We start from the raw sequence: 23,376 nt of genomic DNA, 5'->3' as shown, positions 1-23,376 counted from the left end.
GTCGCGGCGGCCCTCGTCGCTCGTGCTATGCAGCTCCATGGCCTCGCCGAGGACGTCGCCAACCGTAGCATGCCGCGGCGCTCTCAGGTTCTTTGCGACGCCGACTCTGCGCGAGCCAGCACGGCTTTGCGGCCGCGAGGACGTTGCACTCGGCGAGGGCGCCTGTTGTGACGAGATCGGAAGCGTGAGATAGCGACGACTGCGCAGGCACAGAGTCGCAAACTGGCGGTACCGAGCGGCGATCTGGTCCTGGCCTGGAGCCGGGACGGACTCCTTGGCCGCTTTTGCGACGCTGTCCCAGGCCTGCGCCCGCTCTTTTCGGCATGGCTCGAGCACGAGACAAGTCGGAAAACCGCGACAACTTCGGCGGGCATTCACAGATTTTTACCACCTCGGAAGCAACGCCTGTGTGTTCACCGGTGCTAGAGAGTGTCGAAAAGGAGTCCACACTGCATTCATCGACATCAACGCGCCCCGCTGCGCCGCGCTACTCGCGAGAGCGGGAGGAGATTTGGGGAGATTGTCGGGAGATTTCCAAGATTGTCACCGGGGTGTGCGTGGGTAAGTCGTGCGTCCTACGTGCCAAGGCGATGTGCATGCTAGTCTGGCTCGTCCCAATACGCTCAGGGGGCCGAGAACAGCGCTCTGTCGCGCGCTACTTTCCGTGCTGCTGAGAGAGGCCCGGAGGGGCCCACCACGGCCCACGCTCGCCTCGGAAATGCAAAAAAATGCTCCCAGGCCCCCTCCCGCCCACCCCGCACACCTGCTTGACTACTCCCGAGCCCCACGAGCCGAGGCGAGAAAGTTCGAATTAAAGTGCGGAGTTTGAACATGGTAGGGCCGCTGCGTGCGTTTTCTTTCTTTCTTTCTTTCATACATATACAAGATATATATTGTGCACCGTCCCCGTCCCGCGCGTCCGTCCCTGTTCGTGTTCGTACCGAAAACTTAAAGAATCCGAGGGCGGCCCACTCTGCGGACCACTAATACTTGCACACACTCGACCGTTAAGGCCATCGGAAGGAGGCGGCGCGCATGTGCAGCCTCGCCGGATGTCTCGAGAGGCCGGGTGTGAGGAGGCAGCGGGCATGCGGTTCTGAGCGAGGTCTGGCGTTGCGCGAAGCGGTGGCGGGCAGAGCGAGCGGGCGCGACCGGCGCCCTCCTCTCCCGAGGCCGCCTCTTTCCGCCGTCTCAGAGCTTCTTCGGGTCCTTGGCCGGCTTCTTGGAGGGGAGCGCCTGTGGCGACGGGGGCGGAGACCGGAGAGTGGGTCGCATTCGCAGCGGCGGGCCGAGAGGAGAGAGAGAGAGGGAGGCGGCAAGGGAGGGGAGAGGCGGCAAGCGAGGAGAGGCGAGACGGAGAAGAGAGAGAGAGAGGGAGAGGCGCCAAGGGAGGAGGGAGGCGGGAGGCGCCTTCTCGAGCAGCTCGACGGCAAGACCCACGAAGACGAGGGTGCAGCCGGCCTGCAGGGAGGGTCCGAGGACGGGTCCGAGAAGGGTCCGGGGAGGGCGGGGAGGGCGAGGGTAGCAGCCAACCCACTGCATCTCGTCGAGCGAGTTGGACGGATTGCGCAGCACCTGGGGTGGGAGGGGTGCGACTCGTCAAACAGGAAGGAGGGACTGGCGGGGTGCGAATGTGTCGCGGACGTCGCGTGGACGCGTCTCCGGTCCGAGAGATCGCACAGCAGCGCGCGGCGATCCTCCCGACCAGCTGTCGCGGCTGCATCTCGGCTGCATCTCGGCTGCATCTCGACTGCATCTCGGCTGTCTCTCGCAGCACCGAGTAGACGGTCGAGAAGATCTTGCGCGTCGTCGTGACCTGGAAGAGAGAGGGCGAGGCTCGCTCGAAGGCCATGTCTCGGCTGTGTGTGTGTGCGTGTGCGTGTGTGTGTGTGTGTGTGTGTGACGGCTCTCTCTCTCTCTCTCTCTCTCTCTCTCTCCCCCCTCCCCCCCTCTCTCTCTCTCTGCTCTCTCGCCGCTCTCGACCTCGACCACGCCTCGGCTCTCTCCCGCCTCGGCTCTCTCCCGCCTACTCCGTGGCCGTCGCGGCTCTCTCTCCCTCTCCCTCTCTCTCTCTCCCAACTACGCCGTGACCGTGGACAGCAGCAGCGGCCCGAACTGCGTGATGGTGTAGTAGATGAAGTTCTGGCCGACGGCGGAGGCGAGCGAGTAGATGAGCACCGCCTGCAGCACCTCCGGGTGCCGGCTGCAGAAGGCGAACCCCTCCGTCAGGTGGCCTAGCAGATACACACACACATATAGCAGCCCACACGCCGCCCCGTCACCGGCCGGCGTTCCGCAGTCGCTGCTGCCGGCGGCGGGGCGGCGGCGGAAGCGGCGGCGAGCGGCGGCGAGCGGCGGCGAGTGGTGGCAGGTACGGCGGTAAACGCTAATGGTGCCGAGTGGTGGCGCACCTGTCGCTAGGCCGAGCGCCGCGGCAACCAAGCAGCCCGACGCGTTTGTCCAAAACATGGACTCGTGCATGGTGGGCTTGGCCTTGGGGTCGGAGGGGTTGAGCGCCTTGGTCGACGCCTTGACCCTGTCCTGCAGCCCGCCCGTCACCGCGTCCATCACCAGCGACGCCGCGATGAGCCACAGGCCGTACGCCGAGTCCTCGCCGCCGCCCTTCTTCTTGCCTCCAAAGTTGAAGACGGTGACGCCGAGCGTGATGAGCGCGACCTGCAGGTACTTGACGAGGTCGTACGACTTGCCGCCCAGCAGGATGCCGCCCGCCATCACCGGCACCATCTTGCACGACTTGCCCAGCACCTGCGTCGGAAAGGAGACGTACCGCAGCGCCTCGTTCGAGGCGGCCATCGCGAGCATCTGCGAGATGCCCGAGTTGAAGATCTCCTTGTGCGGGATCTTGATGCCCGAGCCGCCGAGCACCGCCATCCCCAGCAGCGCGATGGCGGCGTTGATGCCGCGCTCGGCCGTCAGCGCGAGGAAGGTGAAGGCAAACTTCTCGCCCTTGACCTTGTCCGAGCCGCCGTACTCCTTCTTGTAGACGTCCTCCTGCAGGACGGCAAAGTAGGAGAAGCTGGCGAAGATGCCGGCGCACGCGAAGAGGAGCTTGAAGGCGTCCGCCACGGCGCCCATGGTTGCAGCGGAGGAGCGGGTGGCGCCCACGAGACTCGTCCTGGTGATGACAGAAAAAGAGGAAATTGCGCGGGCGGAGAGCTCAACCGACTTCTCTGCAGCGAAACAACATCCGTCCAACATACTTCTACCCTTATAAGTCTCTCGTGTCCGCGCCGACGTTCTTGGTTTAACCGTAGAACGTCCCAGCCGAAATCCGCCCGCCACGATCGATCAGTCCACAATCGTCGGCCCGCAGCGACCCGCAGCGATGGATGCCGCCGCCCCCCCGGCCCCTGCGGCTGACGCGCCGATGCACGACCGGCCTCCGTCGGATGGCTCTCCGGCCTCTCCGGCCGCTGACGCGGCCGCCCATGCTGCTGCCGATCCGGTCCCTCTCACGCTCAGCGATACCCGCACAAGCTACGACAACTTCGAGGTCGCCGGCTTTGGCCAGGTGCAGAAACCAACCTGCTTGCCTCCATGTTCACGCTTCGCGCCCCTTCCCCCCCTCTGACGCCGCCGTATGACCGTAGGTGAGGGGCACGACTACCCGCCTGGAAGGCGCTCTCATCAGCAAGTCACCCAGGCACCAACTCCTGGGCGTTTACGCTTGACTACGAAACCATGCAGTGGATGCAGCTCGATCAAAACGGCGACGCCAACAGCTGGTCCCTGGGCGAGTTCCTCGCCCAGGATGAGGTGCGAGTCATGATGCTCGACCCAGCGTGCACCAAGTCGCTCACATTCCGTGAGTTCGTCAACGGGCCGAACACACTCTCCAAGTCGACTGCGATCTCGAACTCCGACAACTGGACCGGTGCACCGTTTGCGTAGGACGATGGCTCCCTCGACGACATCCCTTCATCGACGGACGCCTTCACCGCCGCCGGCCCTGGGCCATCCAGCGCGGCCTCCGACGGCCTGCACGTGATCGAGCGGGTACAGAAACGGTGGCTGCCGCAGCTCACACCCTAATCGATCTGCCTTAGGCACGGAGCCAACGGAGCCATCGCGCATGCCCGCATCGCGTGCGGCTCCGAGGTCTCCCGCCGAGACCGGCTCGGCGCGGCGCGTGGCCGCACGCCGCCGTTGAAAAGGCGATAGAAGAGGGGAGAGCGCCGGCCACATCGAGCGAGCGCTGACGTGTAAGGTGTCTGTGCTGCTCCGGTGTGTGTGGGATTCTGCCTCCCCCCCCATCTGTGCGGCGAGTTGTTTGCGGCGCGATGCCCGATCGTGCGCGATAGCCTCCCATTGTGCGTGGTGTGTCGGTTGTCGGGGTCGTCCGGAGCGTGTGGCGGCGCCGTTGCATGCAGCGACTGCTCCACGTGCCACGACTGCTTTGACTGACGTGACTGACTCACTGCCCGAACAACAGAGACGGGTACCGCCGCAGGTCCCACACTAGTTGAGAAATAAAACGCTAACGTAGTTCAGCCCCGGCGGCCGTAGCAGAGCTGCTTGCTGCTGCTGCAGCTGCGGCAGGCAGCAAAAGATGTGCGATGTGCGAGTCACTCGTTGCGACTCCTCCGCTCCGTCGGCCGTGGTGATGCTCTTCGGCTGGCTCGGCGCCACTCACTCGCAGCTGAAAGAGTATTCGATGTTGTACCACGACGGTGGGGCCTGCACCGTGCGCGCCACCGCCAGCATGCTGGACACCATGCGGACACCACGGCTTCTCGCGACGGGGCTCGCGATGCTCCGAGCTGCGGCGGCTCTCCTAGCCTCTCTCCCTCCCTGCACGCCGCTCGTCGTCCACGTCTTCAGCGGCGGCGGCGCCCTGGTGTGGGAGGCCCTCCGCGACGCCAGCTTTGCCGTCGGCGACGGCTGCTTTGACGGCTCCGCCTCCGACGCGGCCCTGCTCCGCCTCCTCCGCCGCCGCGTCCGAGCCGAGATCTTTGACTCCGCGCCGTGCCGCCCGCTGTTTGGCGCCGCCGCCGTGACGGCGCGGCCCGCGTGCGCACGCTGGCTATTGCTGCAGCTGCTGCTCGTGCTAGAGCTGCTCTGCCTCGCCCTCCTCTCGCCCTTCTCGTCCCGCCGCCGCCACTTCGAGACGCACTGGCGGCGCGGCGCGGTGGCGGCCGGCTGCGCCTCCCTCTACATCTACTCGCGCGCGGACCGGGCGTGCCGTGCGGCGGAGCTGGAGTCGCTCCTCGAGGCGCGTCGCGCGGCCTGCGCGCCGGCGCCGGCGGCGGGCCCCCTCCTGCCTCCCTTCCCGGTGGCGACGGCGGAGGACGCGCAGTCGCTGCTGCTCGAGGCCTGCCGCGAGGGATCCGCCGCCGCCGCCGCCGCCGCGCTCGCCGCGGGCGCAAGCGCGGCCGAGGCGGACGGGCTCGGCAACACACCGCTGCACGTCGCGGCTACGCGCGGCTGCTAGATGCGGGCCCCCCCTCCCTATCCCCGGGCATGCGCTCGAGACGACGCGTAGCATGCTCCGTGCTCTTTGTACTCGCAGCCCTTGCCTTCCGCGAGACGCAGGCGTGCGATGCACGATGCTCTGTCCATACCCGCGGGTCCAAACTCTAGGCACGGCTCGCTCGGGCTGCTTGGGCCGCTGCAAGGCGCGGGCGCCAGCGTTGCCGCGCGGAACGGCGCCGGCCGGACGCCGCTGCAGGTCGCCGAGAGGCTCGGCGAGAAGCGCACTGCGGCGCTGCTCCGAGGCCTCGAGGCGGGGGAAAGCGCGGATGGCGGCGGCGGTGGCGGCGGCGGCGGCGGCGGCGGCGGCGGCGGCGGCGGCGGCGGCGGCGGCGGCGGCGGCGGCGGCGGCGGCGGCGGCGGGGTGGCGGACGAGGGCGAGAGCGGGAGCGAGAGCGGGAGCGAGAGCGGGAGCGAGAGCGAGCCCGAGGACGAGGAGGAGGACGGCCCCGTCTACGCGCTCCGCTTTGAGGGCTCGGCGCACGTGCAGCACATGCGCGCCGGCCCTTCGCGGTACGCCGCCGCGTGTTTGCGTATGTGCCGCGAGGGGGGGCAGCAGGCGCGTGGCAGCAGCGGGACAGCAGCAGTTCGTATGGCATTGACTGCTTGATTGTTGTGTATTTTGTGGCAACTCACACCCAGGGCCGGGGAGCTCTATATGAAGCGCGCACCCACAGGCCACAGCGCACCTTCCCCGGGGGGGGGGGGGGGGGGTATCAATTACCAAAAGCTGCCAGCCCATTTCACCGCACACTGCGCAAAGGACCCCACCAACCAACCAACTGTTTCCGGGCGGCACGGCAGAGTGCGCGAAGAAGTGCGGGACCAGCCAACCAACCTCCTTCCTGGGCCGGCCAGGGTCCTCCTGCCAGAGTCCAGAGAGGGGTGCCCACGGGTCAAAAAAACTTCTTCGCTCCGCGTCGATTCAACACGCAAGGTCGTAACGGGGGAATCCTTCGTTCCCCTGGCAACCCAGCGCGTCTACAGGCCACTGTGACCCTCCTGACGCAATTTCAGGATGGACAGTGGTGATAGGATGGATCTGGGAGCCTGAAGTGTGAAGAGGCGTGAAATAGCCCACATTTTGACCCATTTTGATGTGAGTGCGCGAAGTCGGGACCAACCAACCTAGAGTGGGGGCCAACCAACCAACCAAGCCGCGCCATCGTAATTTCTTTTTGCGCGGCTCCGTCTCGGAAGGCTTCGCTGCTATGGACATGGAGCCTGCGGTCCTCGTGGCCGCGGTCATCGTTATCCTCTCCATTGTCTTCCTCGTCTCGATGCGCGGCGGCGGCGGCGGCAAGCCTCGGGGCGCCAAGTTCCTCAACAAGTCGCGGCAGACGGTCACGCTCGGCGAGCGCACCAACATCTCGCACGACACGGTGCGGTTCCGCTTTGTGCTCCCGGACGCGACCCCGGTGCTCGGCCTACCCGTCGGCAAGCACTTCAAACTCTTTGCGCCCGCGCCAAAGGGAGTCGTCGACGGCCAGTGGAACGGCCGCGACGACCCCGAGGACGGGGAGAAGGAGATCGAGCGCAAGTACACGCCGACGACGTCGGACGACGAGGTGGGGTACGTCGACCTGGTGATCAAGGTGTACAAGGGCGGCGTGATCGACCGCTTCCCGGACGGCGGCAAGATGTCACAGGCGCGTGACACTTCCGATAAGCTTCTGCCGCTCTCGCGGCCCGCTCCCGCGCCCGCGAGAGGGCTGCGATTCCTCGACACACACCGTCCGGACGCGCTCCCTCGGTGCTGATGGTTCAGAAGACGCGCAATTTACAGCGTTACTGGAACCAACCTCGCCGCCGCGCACTGCCGCGCGCCGCTCCCCTCCCCAGCCTTGCCCCAGCCCGACCCGCCCGAGGCCCGGCTCTCGCCCGCCCGCAGTACATGGACTCGCTCAAGGTCGGCGACACGATGGACATCCAAGGGCCGATCGGGATGCACGAGTACCTCGGGGCCGGCCGGTTCAAGAGCGGCAGCAAGGAGCTGGCCTGCAAGCGGCTGGGGATGATGGCGGGCGGGACCGGCATCACGCCCATGCTGCAGGCGACGGCCCCCAACCCGCTCCTCCTCCTATCCCCTCTCCTCTCCTCCCCCACACCCCTTCTCCTACCCTCCTCCTCCTCCTCCTGTCTCCCCTCCTCCCGCCCTTCCCCGCGACGCCGCGACGACACCCAGCTGCTCTCCACGCCCAGCCGCGCCGCCGCCGCCGCAGGTCATGGCGGCCATCCTCAAAGACCCGTCAGACAAGACTCAGATCTCGCTGCTGTACGCCAACCAGACAGAGTCCGACATCCTCGTCCGCGACATGCTCGACGAGCTCGCCGCGAAGCACGCCTCGCGCCTCAAGGCTCGCACCTCACGCCGCCGACCGCCGCCCAGCGCCGCCGCCGCCGCCGCCGCCGCCGCCGCCGCCGCCGCCGCCGCCGCCGCCGCCGCCGCCGCCGCCGCGGCGCCGCCGCCGCACGCACACACGCACACACACGAATGCGCAACACGCACACGCACACGCACACGCAACCTCGGCTGACCTCGGCTGACCTCGGCTGACCTCCGCTGACCTCGGCTGACCTCGGCTGACCTCGGCTGACCTGCCCAGGTGCACTACACGCTCGACCGGCCGCCCGCCGGCTGGAAGTTCTCGTCTGGCTTCATCACCGAGGAGATGATCTCGGAGCACCTGCCCCCTCCCGCCGACGACACACTCGTCCTCATGCGAGAGAGACTAGCCGAGACTAGCCGAGACTAGCCGAGACTAGCCGAGACTAGCCGAGGCTAGCCGAGAGGCGGCAGACAGTTCAAGGACACGTCCGCGACACCCCTGCAGGTGCGGCCCGCCGCCCATGATCAAGTTTGCGTGCATAGCCAACCTCGACAAGCTCGGCTACAGCAAGAAGTCGTACGTCGCCTTCTGAGGGATGGTTGACGGCGGCGCTCATGTCGCCAGCGCATTTGCGCAATGCCCGCCGTGGCGCCTCCGCGGGGAGGGTGCCCGACTCCGCGCAGGTCTGCTCGCGCCGCTCCCGCCCAGCCCGCCGCCGCATTCTGCTCTGGAGCATGCCCCACGTCACGCCACGCGCCCACCACGCCTCCTCACGCTCTGTCGCGGTCCGGTTGAGCTCTCCGCCCTCACTCCATCCTCCCCAGCCCCTTGAGAGCGCTCGCGAGCCTGTCGTTGGCGCTCGTTCCTCGTGTTGGTCGAACACTATCAGTGCTGTACATAGAGCTACCCACCCCCGTTTCCTTTTGTGCGGCTTCCCCTTGCCGTAATGCGTAAACATAAAAAAGAGCGAGAAGCGGGACGAATCGCCCGCCAAAGAGCGAATCCCGCGCGCCGCGGGAAATCGGCCCGCCCGTGTGGTGTAAAAGCGAAGTAAGCCCCGTGTCGGGTTACTTAGTGTCCTGCCCACACAAAAAGAACCCTGCACAAAGTCGGCCCGGAGGGCGGGGGCGCAGGTAGAGGTAGGGCTGGCGTGGGGGTCCTCAGGTAAAGGTAAACCTGTCTCAGACCGCCGGAGGTAGAGGTAAACGGAGCCCACGTGCGTGAGGGGAGGTAAACGTACGCGTGAACGTGCCCTGCTGAGGGCTCCCCCGGACGCGCACGCAAGGCCCCGCGAAGGCCCCGCGAGAGCGCTTCGCCTGCGGCGCGCCTGCCCGGCCATGGACCAGGCTTCACCGCCGCTTGCCGGCGGCTGATCGCATCGCCTACCGCATCGCGAATGACCAGTGCCGCGACCACTTGACCTTGCACTGCCTGCCTGCTGACCCGGTGCAAAGAATCTGCGTCTCAGCTCTTCGGCGCATTGATTGTGCATGATTGCTCGAGTGGCTCGAATTGGCATCCACCGCAATGCGAACATGACTGGAGAGCATATGCAACACGGACGCAGGCTTGCCGTTTGCGGCGTCGGTTATCAGAGGGGTCAGGTCATAGTGACGCGCTCGATGGGTTGCTGCATTGACGCAGACAGCAGAAGCATCGCAGCGGAGACCTTCTTATGAGTGGCGGCTCGCACCATGCGGCAGTGCGGACACCAGGTGCGTGGTTTAAGAGCCATTTCGATTTTGTGGTTTTTCAATTTATGTATTTTTAGCTTACTGGGAGAAAAGAGAGAGGTCTCTCTCTCTCAGTGTATGTGGCTCTTACGTACATTCCCGTAGGAGGACTCTGCTGACAGGGTTTGCGATGAGGAGCGACCCGAAGGGTTTCTCGTTTTTTGGCACTGTCTACCAACTTTGGTACAAATCGACTTGGTCTGGGCACTGACAGCTGAGCCCTGCGTTGTGTTTGAAAGTGTAGAAGGGAAGGCAGCATGTCAGGCTGCGAACTCCGCAGTGCCAGTGCGCCGAAGAGCGGATGGCGCCGAGGAGAGACCATTTATTTCTAGAAAACGCTGTCGAGATCAGGTGTGTGTTCTTCTTGCTTGGGCGGACCTGATGCTGAAATTCTGGAAAACCCCGGCCGGCCTCTTCCCTGCCCCTACCTACCTACCTACCTACCTTACTTACTTATGGGAAACTAAAAAAAGAAATCACGGGCTGGGTGAAGGTGGGGTACTATACCAACTAGAGTGGTGGTTGGTGGTACTCTCCTGCAACCACAGTCCTTCTTGTGACATGGCAGGCCACTCTCAAGCCCTACAAGCATCAGATCACCCATTTGGGGAGGGTTGACATCGTGATTTCCGCGGAAATTTTCTTTTTTTGCTGGGAAAATTCCAGCTTGAAGAGAGGGAAAACCCCGACGGGAGGGCCCAGAACTACCCTACCTACCCCGGCATCAGGTCCGCCCAAGCAAGAAGAACACACACCTGTCGAGATCCAAAATTTTCCTCGCTGCGCGCCCAACCGCCATGGAGCATGGTGGGCACGCAGCGCGGGGCGCCTGGCGGCGCCCATTTTTTGAAATGTCTGCCACTCGCCGAAGCTGATCTCAGAAATACTCGTGCGTCTGCGCATTTTATTTTTCCTTCTCCACGAGCCGGCGAGTGAAAATCGCAGATGCTCTATCGTACGCCGGCGGCGAGTGAAAATCGCAGATGCTCTATCGTTAACTTAGTATCGAGATCACATCGAGATCACTCGAGATCACTCGAGATCCCCCACTCGAGATCACGCACAGGTAAATCACGGCTACTTCAGAGGTAGAGGTAAAGGGCCCACGGCTGCCCAAGAGGTAAAGGTAAGAGGGCCGCAGGCCCTCAGAGGTAGAGGTAACCTAGACCCCTCCTACCCGGCCCTCTGGACCGAACAAAGATCGCAAGGGGGGGGACCTGTTCTTTTTTACCCACCTCACAGTAGAGAGGTGTCCGTTTTTATTTATTTATTTATGTGTTAGAGAGAGAGAGAGAGAGACTTTTAGCAATACCAAACAACTCTAACTAACACTCACACGTCATTTGTGGGGCCTGGAGGCTGGAGCCCTGTTCACGCGCGCGCGAGACGTGCAGACAGGGTTGCCAGGTGAGAGCGAATGGCGCGCTTCACGCCTCGCACAACAGAGAGAGAGATGCGCTCTGCATGGTGGGACATAAAAGAGAGCGTTTGTGTTAGTGCCAGTGCGCTGGCGGCACTTGGGACTTGGAGCACGAATGCGATTAAATAAATAAATAAAACGGGCACGCCAAACGAGGAATAGGTATAGGAGAAGGACAGGGTCCCCACCTGCACGAGCAGGATCATTGGAAGGACGATTAGGAAAGAAAGAAAGAAAACAGACAACCCAAGGGAGGGATGGGAGGACGGCACGCCGCCACCACACACAGGGATTTTAAGGAGAGGTGTGTGGTGCGCTAGCCGTCGCCCACCCTAGGGAGTCTGCCTCTTCCTATCTCTCTTCGCAGTCTCTCGCCGCTTCTCGCTGCAACCTTCATGCCACCCCGCGGTCGTCCCACTCTCGTCGTTCTCTCCCTTGTCATTTCCCTTCCTCTGTCGCGTCGTTCTCTTCTGCCTCGTCCTGTGACGCCGCCGCCTGCCGGTCCCTTGTTCTCGCGGCTTCTTTCGCCTTTCGGCGCAACTCCGTCCTCCTCGCGGCGTATCCTGGCCCCTCGAGTCTATCGAGCTCTCCTCGATCGAGCAAGGACGAGTCTTCTGACGCCCACTGCGATCATTTGCCACCCAGTCATATCGTTGCTCAGGTCCACTCTCTCTTCGAACACTTGAGCCTTCACGGATGATGCCGGCGCTGGGGTCCCCTTCGGGTGCATCGTGACATCTGACAACTGGATTTCCACTGCGCACTGGTTCGTCCTCCTCGGAGTCATCTTCCCCGTCCTCCTTCCGCTCGGCTCTTCGCTCGGTACGTTCGGTGTGGCTCACCCTCCATGCCGTGAACAGGCGCTTTATCCACCCTATATGAAGGACGCGGCAACAGCAATTCTTTTACCTGTGTTAGTGCCAGTGCGAGCCAGTCCCGTGCCCAGTCCTGTGCCCAGTGTCGTGCGAGGGAGTGCTTGTAAAATTCTTTTAGGCGCGCCAGCCACGAGTCACGACCCACCTACCTCGATGGGCCGCTCGTCCCGCGAACTACACAAGGTGATCGTGGTCGGCCTCCCGACCACCTCCACCACCGAGGACCTGCTCAAGCTCGTCAAGCCGTACGGCAACGCGCTCGAGGCGGCGCATGCCGTCGACGCCGAGGGCAAGCCTCGCGGCTTTGCCTTTGTGCGCTTTGCCGACGCGGACGCGCAGCAGGCCGCCATCGCCGGGCTGGACAAGTCCGACCTGGGAGGCCGGACACTGAACGTGCGCGCAGTCGAGGACCGCAGCGCCGGCGCCGCCTCGGCCGCCGCCAAGGGCAGGCCGTGCTTTGACTTTGCGCGCGGCAAGTGCTCGCGCGGCGCGGCGTGCAAGTGGGCGCACGTCAAGGTTGCGGACGCGGCGGCCGCCTCGCGCCGTCCCGACTGGCAGAAGACGCGCCCGGCGGTGGGCGCCGCGCCGGCGGACCTCTTTGGCTCGATCCCGGACGACTATTGCCGAAAGTACCAGCTGGGCAAGTGCCACCGCGGCGGCGCATGCCGGTGGAGGCACGAGATCTGGATGCCGGCGCAGGACGCGGCGGCGGCGGCGGCGGCGGCGGCGGCGCGCGGTGCGGACGCGGCCGAGGACGCGGACGTGGGCGATGCGGGCCGCACGAGCAAGAAGGCGCGGCGCATCGGAGGGGAGGACGAGCCGCCGCCCGCCGCGGGCGGGGAGGTGGGCGAGCGCGCGCGCGGGCCCGAGATCGGCTTCGGCGCGCAGCCACCCGCCGCGGCGATGCGAGCCACTTTGACGGCCGCGCTGGAGCGCAAGGAGGCGGCGTGGCGAGAGGCGCACCCCGAGGCGGAGGGCGAGCCGGTGCCCGCAGAGGCGCTGCGGCGCGACGTGGCGTGGAGCGCGATGCGCCGGATGCTCGAGAGGTGTCCTCGCGAGGTGGTGGGTGAGTAAGGCGCGCTCTTTGCCCTTTTCGTTTCCCTGCGGCGTGGGTTTTTTTTTCGACGGGCTCTCCATTTCGCACCAGACCGTCCCGGGCCACAGGTGGGGGGTGGAGGCGCGCAGAGAGAGGCGAGAGCCGCCCTTCGCTTCCCCCGCCGGCTGCGTCGCTTGCCCGCCCGTCCTCCTGCCCCGTCCTCCTGCTCTCTCTGCTCTCCCTCCTACCAGCTGCCAGAGCCGGCGGCGCCGCGCCACTGTGTCTCTCGTCGGATCAAAGCGCGGCGTCGAGCTCGCTCTCTCGGCTCGCATCGCCGCCGCAGCCGCTGATCCTCGTCGCCGCCGCCTCGGCGATCTTCGCGCCGACACCAGCGCCATCCGCGCTCGCCGACTCGCCCGCCGCCTCGCTGTCCATGGCCTCCGCCCGGTCGCGCGCCCCCTCGAGCCAAGCGACCATGCGCCTCTCGAAGGTGTCGACCTCGCGCGCGCTCCCCAGCTGCACGACCGCGCCACTGTCCGCCCCTCCCTCCTCCTCCTTCTTGAGCCGCTGCGCCGCGCCCGACCAGGACCGCTGCGCGGCAGCCGCAGCCTACAGCAGCAGCACACGGACCTTCCGGCGGCGGAGACCAGAGATCGTGCAGGGCGCATGCCTGCACCTCGCGTGAAGGGACAGGGGGGGCTACCGAGTACAGTCACTAGCGCCGCTGGCGGCGGAATGGTGCGCCCCCTCTCGAGCGCCGGCTGGAATGACACGGGTGGTGGCTGAGTGCTCCAACGAGGTGTCTCTCCGGCATCTAGCGGCCGCCGCCTCCTCCTGCGCCGCCGCGACCGGCTCGAGTGCGAGGTAGAGCGCGTCGTCGCGCTTGTCGCGCCCGGGCGCCGCCTTGCCGCGCCCTCTGCCCGCCTTCCCCTCGGGGGGCTTCCCGATCCGAGCGAGCAGCGCCGGCACGTCCACCAGCGAGAAGGAAGGGCCGGCGGCCGAAGCAGCCGGCGGAGCCTGCAAAGTCACCCCATCGCCCGAGGCGTCCGCCGCCGCCGCCGCCGTCTCTGCCGCCGCCTCCGCCGCCGCTGCCTCCGCCGCCGCCGCCTCCGCCGCCGCCACAACCTCCGCCGCCGCCGCCGCCGCCGCCTCCCCCCGCGCCGATCGTCGGCCGGCTGGGGGCGGAGGCTTTGGAGGCGGGGGGGCGGCCTTGGCCTTGGCGCCGCCGCCCGCGCCGCCCTTTTGAGCCGCCGCCTTGCCGCGCCCCTTAGGAGGCAGCCGCCACTCCTTGCCGCACTGGCGCTCGCTGAACACCTATCCGAGACGAGCCGAGATGCCCCGAGGGGACCCCAGCCGGGCCCGAGACTGGGCGCATGTCTCACGGCCTCGACAAACTCTTCGTCGAGCGTCTTTCCGTCGGCGTGGTACACGATTGCGACGAAGCGCCCTCGGCCGCCGGAGAGCACGCGCGAGACGAGGGCCCTCCGCCACTCGACGGCGCCTGTGGACGTGTCTCGGACATGTCATGGACGTGTCGCGTGTCCGACGAGGCCCCTCCCCCGCGGACGGCGCCTCCCTCCTCCACCTCCACCTCGATGTGCTCCCCCTCGGTGACCGCCGCGCGCTCGAGCACCGACGCCTGCGCCGCGCGCCGTGGGCGTGCCGCGGACGTGTCTTGGACGCGCCGTCTCCCCGTAGCAGCTCTCGATCCGCATCCCCGCACAGCCGATCTCGGGCGATCTCGGTCATCGCGGCTGATCTCGCACCTCGCCCCGCGGATCGGGCACCAGCCGGTAGACGCGCTCCTCGAGAGGAGAAAAGTGGAAATAGTGCGCGCCCGCCGCGTCGCGGCCGAGAAAGCGCGCGCGGCCCCCGCCCTGCGCCGCCGCACTCGCGCCCTCCTGCCTCGCCGCCTCGGAGACGATGGAGCGCTGCTCGAGCAGCGCCGCGTGGCAGAGGGCGTGTAGCAGCGCGCCTGCAGCAAGGCTCCAGAGAAAGCTCGGGGCTACCTCATCGCCGCGCGCGGCAGAGAGCGGTCCGCAGCAGCGCGCCGCGCATCGCCGGCGGCAGACCGGCGAGCCCGCTCTGCCCCTCGCGCCTACGGGGCAGATACCGACAAGGTTCACGGACGGTGCCTTCCCGCCTCGGCCAACCCGCGCCGCCCCTCGCGCCGCCGCAGCGTCCGCGCCGCCTCGCGTACGTCCCCGAGCGAGCTGACGATGGCCTGCAGCTCGAGGTTGGCTCGTTGCTCGAGGTGGGCTCGTTGTCGGCAGGGAGTCCACGAGCCATCCTCGAGCTCATCTCGGCGGATCTCGGAGGCTCTCGGCGGATCTCGCCTGCAGCTCCCCCCCCTCGAGGTACGGCTCGAGCTGCTCCGGGATGGCCTCGTCCGACTCGTCGAGTCGCCGTGCGAGTGCCATCTGCCCGTCCCAGTAGCAGAGTGCGCCCGCCAGCACCTCCTCGACCGACGCCGCGCGCGAGCCTGGGGAACGCGCCGCCAAGTGGGTAGGTCAACCTGCGCCCTCTCTCGAGATCAACTCGATCTCGGCTCGATCTCGGCTCGATCTCGGCTCGATCTCGCCGTCGACGCTGTGCGAGAGCGGCAGCCGCGCTAGGCGGAGGAGGGCGGCACACGCGTGCAGCAGGTACGCAGAGACGCGCGGCAGGCATGCGAGGCCGACCTGCAGGGGCGAACATTGCTCTCGACGAATGAATGGACGCGACGCGGCGGGCGAGACCAGTCCGAGGGGGGAACGAGACCAGCCTCGATCTCGTGCGAATCTCGTGCGAATCTCGTGCGAAACTCGGGCGAATCTCGGCGAATCTCGCGCACCTCGAGCTCAGGCAAACAGAAGGGCGGCAAGCCGAGGTGGTCGCCAAACGAGGCAAGGAACTGGCCGGCGGCGACGCAATCGGCGGACGAGCGCACCTGTAGGGACGGGTGCTGGACGGGTCACGGACAGACACTGGACGTGTCCTGGACGTGTCGCCCCGGTGAAGACGGGCCTCGCTGATCGCCGCCGCGTCGAGCGATGCGACCCAACTCTCCGCCAGCGCGCGCTGCCGCTCGCGCACCGCGCGCCGCTCCGCGTCGGCCGCCGCGCGCTGCCGCGCCTTGCGCCAAGTGCAACCATCTCAGCGACTCTTGGTCAAACCTTGGCGACTCCCGGCTCCCGGCGACTCCCGCGCCTTTTCCGCCTCGACAAGCGCGAGGGTGTTCGGCGGCTGCGTCTCGATGCGAGCGCGCGAGGAGCGGCGTCTCCCCTCCGCATCGCAGCCGTCCTCGTCGCCGCCGCCTCCGTCCGAGTGCGCAGGCGGCGGCAGCCCGAGCACGATGCAGTCCGCGTCGACGGCGGAGGCGCGGGCGCGAACCTGCCTTGGCAGCGTCAGCACGACCTGCTCGAGGAGAGAGGCTCAACCGCCGAGGTTCGCCGAGGTTCGCCGAGGTTCGCCGAGGTTCGCCGAGGTTCGCCGAGGTTCGACGAGGTTCGGAGGTTCGCCGAGGTTCGACGACGAGGTTCGCCGAGGTTCGCCGAGGTTCGCCTGCTCGAAGACGAGGTCGAGCCGCTCGCACTTTCTCGCGACAGCGCCCCCGTTGAGAGGGCTTCCGTGCGCGAGGTAGCACGAGGCAAAGACGTGCCGGACCGCGCACGCAAAGGCGAAGATGTCGCCGAGCTCGCCGGCGAGCAAGCGGTCGCGCACGTGCAGCAGCGTGAGCAGCGGCGGCGAGGCCGCCGCAGCCTCGCTCGGCGACAGGAACGGCCGCGAGAAGGAGAGGTGGCGAGGCGAGCACATCTCCTGCAGAATCTTGAGCATCGCGCGGCGCGACTCGTCCCACTCGAGGTCGAGCTCCTCGACGGCCTCCTCGCGGAGCGAGTCGGCGGCAGCGCGCGCCTCGGCGTCCGCCTTGAGGTCGAGCTCCGACTTCTCCGCCGCCGGCCGCCCGTGCGGTGCCGCCCCGCCTTCGGCATAGCCGCCGCCGCCGGCGGCGGCAGCGGGGGAGGGGGCGTCGGATATGAGGGCGAAGGCGGCCGCGTCTTCCGCCTCCACCAGCTCGCCGAGGGAGCGAGAACCCCGCTCCCGACGCGGCGGTGGCTGCCACCCATAGGCGAACTGGTCGGCGGACCCCACACACCGCCGCCGCTTCTGCTCTGGCTTCACCTGTCCGCCCCGCGCTCGGCCGGCCTTTGCGCCACGCGAGGAGGGGCGTGAGGACGTAGGCGAGTCGTCGGAGAATGAGAAAGAGCTAGCTCGCTTCTGGCCTGCGTTGGCGCGTCGCTTCCGCGGCGACCGTGGCGATGTGGGCTCGTCTCTGTCCGCCTCCGCCTCGCCGTCGACGTGGTCGTATGCGGGCTCGGCGGCGGCTTCGTGGCCGCTGCCACCCAGCACGGCTAGAGGCGTAATCGTTGCCTGCGATGCCCCACTGAAAGAAAATTATCCTGCATGCCCCACTGAAAGAAAATTATCGATGAACACTTTCGATAGACCGAAAGTAAGATCGTTCGGTGCAGAAACCCCGGCCATGCCCATGTAACGCAATTGTGCTCGATTTTTTTGATTTTTTGGTCGAGAAGTGTCTCCAAGTCTTCTGGACCCATCGATGGCCGTCGCCTCGACGCCGCTCGTCGCGGCACCATCGTGCCCGGCCTGGGCGAAGCATCGTCGCGGGCGCCAGCCGCAGTTCGACGGCAAGCTTACTGCACGGGTGCAGCCACGTCCCAAAAAAATAAAATAAAATATTCTTAGCTTCAAGCCCCCCTCCGAGACTAGAGACAGAACCCAGAGATACATACGTCAAAGGGACTGCCCCCCGCCCCCACTTGCCCTGACTGCACAGGATAGCGTGCCCCGAAGACGGCGACACATAGCGGGCCTGCGGGGGACACCACGCAAGGAGAGGGTGCGAAGGCTCGTTTGGGTGCTAGGTGGGACCATGAGGGGGGGTGGGCGAGGTCCTGTGGGGGTGAAATGTTGCGCGGCGAATTCGAACCTACCCCCTCGCCGCGCCGATCCTCACGCGGAGGGTGAAAACCCTGTGGGAGAAACCCCCCCGCGGTCGGCAGTCTTCAGAGTGGACCCCCCCCATGACCCCCCCCCTCCCCAGCCTCCCCTGTGCATCTCGCACCCCCCCCCCCGCTCCCCATCGGTGACTCACGAAGGACACGGACACTCGGGGTGAGGGGGTTCCCCCCGCAGGGGGCTTTTGGGGCATAGATTGTTGGGTGGATCGCTCGTGTCCAATCTCGGGTCGATCTCGGGTCGATATCAGGTCGATCGGTCAATCTCGGGTCGATCTCGGGTCGATCTCGGGTCGATCTCGGGTCGATCTCGGGTCTCGGGTCAGTCTTGGGTCGGTCTCGGGGTGGCCTAGAATAAGATCATCCATCGCAAGCACTCATCAGTCAGTCACGACTCACGTCAGTCAAAGCCGCGCCGAGCCGGTCTCGGCGGGAGACCTCGGAGCCGCACACGATGCGGGCGTGCGCGATGGCTCCGTTGGCTCCGTGCCTAAGGCAGATAGATTAGGGTGCGAGCTGCGGCAGCCAGTCGGAGGCCGCGATGAATGACCCAGGGCCGGCGGCGGTGAAGGCGTCCGTCGATGAAGGGATGCCATCGAGGGAGCCAAAGTCCTCCGCGGCTGGTGCACCGGTCCAGTTGTCGGAGTTCGATATCGCAGTCGAATTGGAGACGTTCGGCCCGTTGACGAACTCACGGAATGTGAGCGACTTGGTGCACGCTGGGTTGAGCATCATGGCTCGCACCTCAGGAGGGGTGCCCGCGTGGTTGGGTTGGTCGGATGGCTTTTTGCCGCGCAGAGGCGCTGCAGATCGGCCAGCGCGAGAGACTCATGAGCGTCTGGGTTGAGCGTGTGGGGCCCCAAATCTGCGCCGGCGGCGCGCACATCTGCGCCGGCGGCGCTGCGGTGTATAACGGCGCAGATCTGAGACGGCGGAGAAAAACGGCGAACTTTTTTGCTCGCACCAAATACGCGTTTTGCATGGTTTTCGCGCCCCACGGCCGGCCCAGTTCGCCGCCCGGCCCGCCCGTCCGCCCGCCGCCTACGGTGCCCACCCCGCGCCCCCGGAGCCCGAAAACGGGGCGTCGCGAGCTCGCGACGCCGAATTATCCTCGAAATCACACCACATAGTGGTTACGGTTGGCCAGAACTGGACGGACGGAAACGGCCCCCCCTCTCATGGTTGACCCTGGGCATGGCCTCTCTGGGGGTGAGCTGGGTCGGCCTCCTCCGGGTCTGCAACTCGCAAGGCGGGTCCGCGGTAGTAATCCAACAAAAAAGAAAATCGAGAATGTCGATCTGCAGCCCGCACAAGCTCCCGCAAGCACGTGTGTGTACATGCTCGCTCTCGTTCTCTCGTCCGCCTCTCTCCTGATTGGACGCCCTCCGCTGGCCTCGCCTCGCGCCACCGTACGGCTGTGCGCTGCGGAGGCTGTGGTGGCAGAGCCGGCCGAGGAGGCGGTCGCAGTCACTGCCGAGGAGGTGGAGGCGCCGGCCGAGCCGCCCCGCGTGCGGTGGGAGCACCTGTTCGCGGCTGACCTCGCGAGCTGGGAGTCCATCGACCAGCCCGAGGCCAAAGTTGCGCTGGAGGAGGAGCTCGAGCGCATGGAGGCGCGCGCGCGGAGAGCCCCACTCACACCGCACAGCCGCACATGCCTGGAGATCCCTGAGCGGGCGAGTGCCGCCGTCCGTCCCGCGCCGCGCCCGTCCGCTCCACCCCGTGCGCGCCCCGTCTCCCCTCCTCAGGCTGGCTCGGCGGCCGAGCTGCTCGGGCCGGCGGCGGTGCGCGAGCAGCTGATTGGCTGCTGGAAGCTGCTGCTTGCGCCCGAGGCTGACGCCGCGATGAGGGAGGGGGTGACGGCGGGCGCCTCGGCGCCGCACCTGTCGCTCTGTGGCCACTTCCAGACCTTCTCCAAGCCGGACCCGATGGACGTCCTCACCGGCAAGCCGGCAACTTTCATGGAGACGTGCGAGGTCGTGGCCGACAGCAGGGTGGGGCGCGCCTTCTCCACGACGGTCAAGGGCGGCTTCCACGTCGACGCCGACCCGCTGGGCGGGCTGAGGATTGTCGAGATTTACACGCAGCGCGACGGCGCCGAGGAGGCCCTCCCGCCGAACCGGTGGAACTGCGCGCACGTCGGCAGCGAGATCCGCGTCGCGCGCGCTCCCGGAGGCGGCCGGCGGGTCTATTGCCGCGTCGATGCCGAGGCGATGCGTGCCGAGCTCGCGCGGCTGGCGGCAGAGGCGGTGGAGGTGGACCCAAAGTGGGCCGAGCAGGAGGCGGAGCAGGCGGCGGCGGAGGGGGCGGTCGAGGAGGTGGAGGACAACCGGCCACTGTGGCAGAAGCGGATCGACGAGGCAGACGGCATCCAGCGCTCGGCCAACGGCACACCCATCATCAACCACGGCCCGATCGGTGGCAGCAACGACGGGCCGCGCACGCAGTGAGGCGGGTGGGGCTGGGGCGGTGGTGTGGGGGGTGAGGGGTGGGAGGGCTGTGCGGCCAAGATCGAAGATGCGGGGATGAGGTGGTGAGAACGTGGGGCGGCACGGGCAGGGGTGCACCCCCCAGAGTGCCAGAGAGCAATTCGTCTTTCGCACAAGTTTCTTGTGGCATAAAAATAGAGGCGCGCCCTGAAACGCGCTTCATTCCCGGGGGCCCCCGTATCTAAATTGTAATAAAAGGTTATCTAGATTACGTGGCTGGGTTCACAGCGATTGTACCCACCGGGGTAGGTAGGAAAATTGGGGGAACACTTGACGGTCGCGGCCTTCCGACTCGCGCCTCCGCCTCACTGGCACTATTGTAGCCCTGGCCGGTGCGCGTGCAGAGTTGAAGTTCCGGAGTAAAAATTCGAACGCGTTCTCTCGCGGTGACCAAAAAATGTCCACCTCAGAGGCACCTCCGGAGGCAGGCCGCTGCACGCCGGCGACGCAGCTCCAGCTGTCGAACTGACCCGCAGCTCCTCTCAGAGCGGGAACTGTGATGAAAGTTGACTGAGGCGGTTGTCAGGAATCATCATACGGATCACATGGTGGCTCTCTCATGACGGGAGACCGCCCGACCACTCCTGGGTGGCACTGCCACCGGTGTCGCTCGACGTCCTGTCGACAGCGTGCCGACAGCGACACAGACCATGTGGGACGCGTCGAGTATCGACCTCTACTGCTTACCCAGCCTTCGAGTGTACCCTGGCTATGGTCCCACACCTACTGGTGTCCATCTCAGAGACCGCAGGAGGTCATGAGGGTCGATGGGAGTGCCAACCCCACAATGCCTAAAAACCCAGCCCAGTAATACAGAGATAAGTGAGAGAACAAAACACAAGAATGAAGATCTCCCCGGCGCGCGGGGCACGTGTGGGCCGGAGGTCCCATACGCCATAGAGAATCTCGTTCCATAACGGCTTTATACAGAAGTGTGTAGTGTGAATCATAAAGTGTCCTAGTGACTAGTGAACTTCTCGAGAACGTATCGGCTAGAGTTGTGCACATCTTGACTTGTCACTTGTCCTCTTGTCCTCTCTCGTGGTTGTGGTTTTCGAGCGGTTGAGGTTTGTGTGCACTGACTCTCGTAGTTGGTCTTTCGGAGTCGCCGATCCATGGCGCGCGTAGCTATGACAGGGACCGCGGCCGCGGAACCGGTGGCGGACGGGGCTGGTGCGCAAGCGCCGGCCACCGACCGTCGTGCTGCCAGGGATGCGCAGCAGACGCTGGAATAGCTCCGATCGCGCGCGCAACTGGAGGACGCGGTGATGATCGCAAGGGTCGCAGGTGCGTCGCAGGTCAGGGTGATAAGGCCTGGCTACGCGACCATCGAGGTCGACTTGAAGCACGAGAAGGCCGCGGGGGCGACCGCGAGTCGGTGCAGGCGGCGGAGCGCTCGTACGTCGAGCGCACCGCGCCGAAGAAGAAGGAGCTCACCAAGGAGCACAGCTCGCGGCAAAGGCCGCGGCACGCAAGGATAAGAAGACCCGGCAGAAGGAGCGCCGGGCGAAGGAGGCCGCGAGCGAGGCCGAGCGCGCGGAGCGCCCGCGCGCGCAGCTGCGCGAGAACATCCAGTACGTGGTGGCCGGGCTGCGGACTGCAGCCGCGCAGACGCGCAGCCAGGCCGGGTCCAAAATCGGGGTCGAATACTTCCTGCCCCCGGAGAGGGACGACGGGTATCGACGCGGCCCCAGCAAGGTGTAAGACGGACCGTGGCGACGACGGTCGCTCGCGAACGAGCTGGCCGGGCGCGGCAAGATTGATGCGGCATGCCGCGACCAAATGGTCATGCACCTGATGATGGCCGCCGGCCCCTCGGCGCCGGCCGACGCCGTGTTCAGGTTCAAGGCTGGCGAGGCGATGCAGACCTCTCGCCCGACCTCCGCGTCGGGCGAGAACGACGACGAGGACGCCGACCGCTCCGAGGAGTATTCCGACGACGGGAGGGTGTCCGACTAGCTGGCCTCACCCATACCTTACCCCTTCTCCCCCCCCCCCCCCCTTCCTGCGACCCCCCAGGCTAGATGGAGTAGTCAGATGACGATTCTGCCCCACATACAGCCCCTTACCCCTTCATCCTCGCCTCGCTGCGTGGTGTTTCTGAACACGTAGACGTCCACGCTGTGAGGGTTGTGTGCGGGTCCTGTGTCTGGGAGGGAGGGCACCGGGCCGGTGCTTGCACTTTGAATGCCGTGGGGCTTTTGCCCGTGTCCGGGTGTGGAGATGCGAGGGTCGCCCCCCCTTGCCCCACCACTTTGTGTGTGTGGAGACGTGTTTACCTTACCTTACTACCTTGACTCCTAAAACAATACAACGAGAAACCTTCACAAAACATCAGCGTGAAGGCAGTACGAATATTCTCGCCGTCTCGGGTGGCGATGCAAAGGTGACGTCCACTTTCAAAGCGGAGGTCAATGAGGCCAAGAAGGAGTCGAGAGAAGCCGCGGCTGTGATTGCTTCTGCTGAAGCTCCCGCGCTCTCTATCACGCTCGCACTCGCCGTGCCGTCGTGATTGTCAACCAGAGCAACGATATCCGTCCGGGCAACGGTCACGCCGGACGCGGCAAAAGCTGGAATCATCGCCGCCCTGACCGCTTCTGTATCGATAGCATCTAGCTTGACGGTAATCGTCACCGTGTGGCCATCGCCATTGTCATGAAGAGCTAGAAATTGAGTAGGCGAGTAGGCAAAGCCCTGCACCGAAAGGGCCTCAATGATGGCACGTTCAACCTGTGGAAGATCGAGCGTGCCTGATAGCGATCGAGCGTGTCGTAAGCGGGAGCGAGCGCCGAGGTCAAGTTGGAAGGAAATGCTGCCAGAAAGAGACTCGCCAGGATTTAGAGGGGGTAGCGGTGGGGGAAACGGTGGAGGCGAGGGTGGGGGCGGCGAGGGTGGGGGCGGCGAGGGAGGCGGCGGTGAGGGTGGAAACGGCGACCCTCTAGACGCCAAGTGAGGCGACGCTGACTTTGGAAATGGCAATGACTCGGA

The 23,376-nt window shown here is 66.0% G+C and overlaps 6 protein-coding genes across 6 annotated transcripts; 4 read left to right on the top strand and 2 right to left on the bottom strand.

Annotated features, from left to right (window-relative positions):
- Nucleotides 1–868: 868 nt before the first annotated feature.
- EMIHUDRAFT_433371 (hypothetical protein) lies at nucleotides 869–3,129 on the bottom strand. The gene is made up of 6 exons (XM_005791788.1): nucleotides 2,412–3,129; nucleotides 2,092–2,234; nucleotides 1,778–1,816; nucleotides 1,534–1,575; nucleotides 1,411–1,461; nucleotides 869–1,236 (listed from the first exon to the last, which is right to left on the bottom strand). The coding sequence occupies exons 1-6, from the start codon at nucleotides 3,094–3,096 to the stop codon at nucleotides 1,192–1,194; spliced, it is 1,005 nt and encodes a 334-aa protein (XP_005791845.1). The 5' UTR covers nucleotides 3,097–3,129; the 3' UTR covers nucleotides 869–1,191.
- Nucleotides 3,130–4,624: 1,495 nt separating this feature from the next.
- EMIHUDRAFT_199852 (hypothetical protein) lies at nucleotides 4,625–6,100 on the top strand (the record flags this gene model as incomplete). Its single annotated transcript, XM_005791787.1, has 3 exons — nucleotides 4,625–5,220; nucleotides 5,554–5,689; nucleotides 5,933–6,100. The coding sequence occupies 3 exons, from the start codon at nucleotides 4,625–4,627 to the stop codon at nucleotides 6,098–6,100; spliced, it is 900 nt and encodes a 299-aa protein (XP_005791844.1).
- Nucleotides 6,101–6,770: 670 nt separating this feature from the next.
- EMIHUDRAFT_62759 (NADH-cytochrome B5 reductase) lies at nucleotides 6,771–8,412 on the top strand (the record flags this gene model as incomplete). Its single annotated transcript, XM_005791786.1, has 6 exons — nucleotides 6,771–6,968; nucleotides 7,020–7,143; nucleotides 7,359–7,628; nucleotides 7,713–7,783; nucleotides 8,097–8,204; nucleotides 8,284–8,412. 6 exons carry the CDS (start codon nucleotides 6,771–6,773, stop codon nucleotides 8,410–8,412), a joined length of 900 nt encoding a protein of 299 aa, XP_005791843.1.
- Nucleotides 8,413–12,001: 3,589 nt separating this feature from the next.
- EMIHUDRAFT_199849 (hypothetical protein) lies at nucleotides 12,002–12,922 on the top strand (the record flags this gene model as incomplete). The annotated part of the gene is made up of 2 exons (XM_005791785.1): nucleotides 12,002–12,364; nucleotides 12,737–12,922. 2 exons carry the CDS (start codon nucleotides 12,002–12,004, stop codon nucleotides 12,920–12,922), a joined length of 549 nt encoding a protein of 182 aa, XP_005791842.1.
- Nucleotides 12,923–13,178: 256 nt separating this feature from the next.
- On the bottom strand, nucleotides 13,179–18,637 carry EMIHUDRAFT_97644 (hypothetical protein; the record flags this gene model as incomplete). The annotated part of the gene is made up of 13 exons (XM_005791784.1): nucleotides 13,179–13,493; nucleotides 13,734–14,198; nucleotides 14,470–14,523; nucleotides 14,651–14,859; nucleotides 14,957–14,982; nucleotides 15,246–15,366; nucleotides 15,400–15,565; nucleotides 15,718–15,813; nucleotides 15,960–15,998; nucleotides 16,089–16,260; nucleotides 16,459–17,069; nucleotides 18,341–18,392; nucleotides 18,453–18,637. 13 exons carry the CDS (start codon nucleotides 18,635–18,637, stop codon nucleotides 13,179–13,181), a joined length of 2,511 nt encoding a protein of 836 aa, XP_005791841.1.
- A 2,866-nt stretch (nucleotides 18,638–21,503) lies between these two features.
- Nucleotides 21,504–22,347, top strand: EMIHUDRAFT_199845 (hypothetical protein; the record flags this gene model as incomplete). Its single annotated transcript, XM_005791783.1, has 5 exons — nucleotides 21,504–21,545; nucleotides 21,624–21,675; nucleotides 21,744–21,790; nucleotides 21,865–22,064; nucleotides 22,230–22,347. 5 exons carry the CDS (start codon nucleotides 21,504–21,506, stop codon nucleotides 22,345–22,347), a joined length of 459 nt encoding a protein of 152 aa, XP_005791840.1.
- Between the last annotated feature and the right edge of the window lie 1,029 nt (nucleotides 22,348–23,376).

This window comes from Emiliania huxleyi, assembly GCF_000372725.1.
Source record: "Emiliania huxleyi CCMP1516 unplaced genomic scaffold EMIHUscaffold_11, whole genome shotgun sequence".
In the NCBI taxonomy this organism is placed as follows: Eukaryota; Haptophyta; order Isochrysidales; family Noelaerhabdaceae; genus Emiliania; species Emiliania huxleyi.
The sequence above is the reverse complement of the archived record's forward strand: the minus strand, read 5'-3'. Positions and strand labels throughout refer to the sequence as shown.

Excerpts from the sequence above, each read along its gene's own strand:
- EMIHUDRAFT_433371 (XM_005791788.1), bottom strand. The coding sequence starts at position 3,096 with ATGGGCGCCGTGGCGGACGCCTTCAAGCTCCTCTTCGCGTGCGCCGGC. Across the intron at positions 1,817-2,091 it reads GGCCGCTGCTGCTGTCCACG|GTCACGACGACGCGCAAGAT; the intron begins GTCACGGCGTAG and ends TCTCTCTTCCAG. Across the intron at positions 1,237-1,410 it reads CCGTCGAGCTGCTCGAGAAG|GCGCTCCCCTCCAAGAAGCC; the intron begins GCGCCTCCCGCC and ends CCGTCGCCACAG.